The sequence below is a fragment of the Fulmarus glacialis genome, unplaced genomic scaffold (assembly GCF_000690835.1).
Source record: "Fulmarus glacialis isolate BGI_N327 unplaced genomic scaffold, ASM69083v1 scaffold16320, whole genome shotgun sequence".
Classification (NCBI taxonomy): Eukaryota; Metazoa; Chordata; class Aves; order Procellariiformes; family Procellariidae; genus Fulmarus; species Fulmarus glacialis.
The window spans coordinates 2,568-5,449 of record NW_009189749.1 but is presented as its reverse complement, the minus strand read 5'-3'; the positions used below and the strand labels follow the sequence as shown (position 1 = coordinate 5,449).

The 2,882-nt window shown below is 48.4% G+C and overlaps 1 protein-coding gene across 1 annotated transcript in view; it reads left to right on the top strand.

Moving 5' to 3' along the window:
• Window positions 1-2,446, top strand: part of LOC104080782 (macrophage receptor MARCO-like) — a 10,203-nt gene extending 7,757 nt beyond the window's left edge. Inside the window, exons 12-15 of the mRNA XM_009583295.1 lie at window positions 52-159; window positions 1,444-1,485; window positions 1,813-1,989; window positions 2,316-2,446. Of these exons, the coding sequence (XP_009581590.1) occupies window positions 52-159; window positions 1,444-1,485; window positions 1,813-1,989; window positions 2,316-2,446 (458 nt within the window). The remainder of the gene's footprint in view (window positions 1-51; window positions 160-1,443; window positions 1,486-1,812; window positions 1,990-2,315) is intronic.
• The last annotated feature ends 436 nt before the right edge of the window (window positions 2,447-2,882 follow it).

Genomic DNA, 2,882 nt, shown 5'->3' with positions numbered 1-2,882 from the left:
CTCTTTCCTTGGGAAGGGACAAAGGCAGTGACTTTCTTGCTTTCCACACAGGTATCCCAGGCCTAATTGGTCAGAAAGGAAGCAAGGGTGATTATGGTAGTCCTGGTCTAAAAGGTGAACCGGGAGTGAAAGGAGCCAAGGGAGACCGTGGATTCTCTGGTAAGGCTGTTTGCCACAGGGTCTGTGGAGCTGATGGTGTGTTTGGGTTTGGGACTGTACGTCACAGACTGGCACAAGCTGCTCTGGGGCATGTTTACAGAGCTCATTTGGAGGAAGTCAACAGACAGATCAGTCTTCCCAGAAGATGAACGTGCAGAGTGTCACATTTACACCTTGAGAGGTGTGCTAAAAGATATGCAAGTAAACAGATGCATTAGATTTTCTCAAATCCCCAGTCTCACAGAAAACTGGAACAATCCATGTTCCTCTTTCCTTTGTAGAGAGACATCTCGCAGCATACCATGCCGCTGAGATAAATCCCACATAAACATGGCAGTCAGAAACACAGAATCAGAAACACCAGGGCTATTTAACTACTCCTCTCTAATTGTAGGACACAAAAATAGAGAGTTCAAAAGGGCCAATGCTACAGCTACTCCACATCCTTACCACCCTCCCTTTCAACCACAGAATGCTTTCAAAAACCCTAAGACCTGTAGTAAAAAAACCCCAAAACAGTAGTTACAGCAGGCCATGGGAAGCAACCAGTGGTCCAGATGGTTTTTTTCTTTTAATGGTTCACACAGAACAGTACAAGAGTCCCCAGAAATAAAATAAACTAGAGCCTATGTGAGGCTCCTCCAGGCAGTCCTCTTCTGGAGCTTTGCCTCTGGAGGAGGGGAGAAGTGTAACTGGGGTGACCCCAGGTTCGGGACTGTCCTCTGGGTGGGTCTCATCTCCTGGTCCCCAGAAGGAGACAGCAATGTGTGCTTTGTGGAGGCAGCTTTTGGAGGAAGAGCTCATTGGGTTTTTTCAAACACCCCTGCTCTCAAGACCAAGATGCTACACAGAAATGTGGAAGACTGTTGGGAGTGGCTTTCTTCTGTCCCGTGGCAGCACCTGGAGAGCAAACCCCATGATGTAGATCTTCCTGCAAGTACTTTGGGAGATACCATGCCTGCTTCTGGAGAGCCCAAAAGCTATCAGAGATGTCATTTTACAAGTAGCAGTGGGAATAAGATACATTTCCCACATTACTCCCACAAGTGAGTGGATGGGGTTTTGCAAGTGGCCCTTTTCTTGGGTCACATGTTAGGAAAACTTTGCTGTATGTTATCTTACTTTTCTTGCCACGTTTCTTTTACATACCCTTAGTCACTTGTGTCCATTCCACAAGGGGATGGAGCCCTCATATCTCTGATTCACCTGATTATTCAGAAAAAGTTAATAACTGGATTTTCTTCCAAACAGCTGTCAAATATTTGCTTTTTAAATTTGGAACAGGTTCCCCAGGAACGAAAGGGAGCAAAGGTGAAAAGGGAGAAGGTACTGGACTTTTATTTCTTCTTCTCTCACTTGCCTTCTGGCATCAAAGCTACCTGAGATCAGGACCAGTGTGCCCCCTGTGCACACTGGTTAACCTGCAGCACGGCTACCAGAACCAAGGGGTCCGTGCACTGAGCTGCAGCCTGGTGTCTCCAGACCCAGGAGAGGACCCTGAGTTGTTCAGATCTGAGCTAGAGGTGACTTCTGGTCCCACTCTGGCTACAGCCATGGAGATGGGAACGTTCATCCAGTTTGGGTGGTCACTGCTTCCATCTTTCCATGTGCTTTTTCCTCATGCCTGTATTTTCTTCTCCCCTAAACTGTCAGGCAACTTAAATCATTTTATACGAATCGCGGGAGGGGGCAGGAGGGGCCGCGTGGAAGTCTTTCACCAAGGGTCCTGGGGAACAATATGTGACGATGGCTGGAGCACCCAAGATGCCACTGTGGTCTGCCGAATGCTGGGATACAACCGTGCGATCTCTGCCTTCACGGCAACAGCAGGTGAGTCCACAACAGCCTTCCGCCTTCCCAGGCCTGGCACAGGAGGTTATGCACACCCAGAAAGCACCACAGCAAGGTGCTCTACACAAGCAGCAGGAAAGCAAAGAGGATCTCCCCAAAAGGGCAGTTCATTCCTCTTGGGATGAGGGAGCTGCACGTCAAGTGCTGCTTGAACTGTGCCCAAAGGCTTGATCTCCAACAAGCCAACCGTGCAACCCAACGCAGGCCTGCTACCCACCGGGGTCTCTTTAGAAAAAAATGCATATTCCTCTTTCTTTTGTCCAACAGTTTTTTGTTTGTTTGTTTGTTTAATTAACCTTCCACAGGCACTGGACAAATTTGGCTTGATGATGTGAATTGCAGTGGGAATGAACGTTCAATTTTCGACTGTCCAAAGCCCGCCTGGGGTGTGAACAACTGCTCCCACAACGAGGATGCTGGGGTGGAGTGCATTTGATGGGACACAGAGGCTGCCCTGGGAGCCGCTGCCCTCCTCCGTTCTCCATGGGGCTCTTGTTCATAACATGAACCCAATTTTGTCAGGCTGTGCTTATAGTCTCTTTACCAGGTCATAAAAATATTAACAGAAAAAGTTGAATCTTCCATAAATCGGTAATGGTTGCAAGACCCATGGGTAACCTGAAACATCCCAGCTGTCACAAAACAACCGGAGCTCAGGCACGTGAGCCAGTTCACAGCTTTTCCAGCTACCTGGCATCAGCTCATCTGCAGTAGCTCACATGTGTGTGACCTCTAAGTCCACAGGGGAGGAGAGATGGTCCACTTTAGCTTAGTGCAGTAAGGGAGAACAGGATAAGCGTGCAGAAATGGGCAGTTACTGCAGCTGAACTGGCTAGTCCATCTTCATCACAGAACAGTTGTGAATCTGAGCC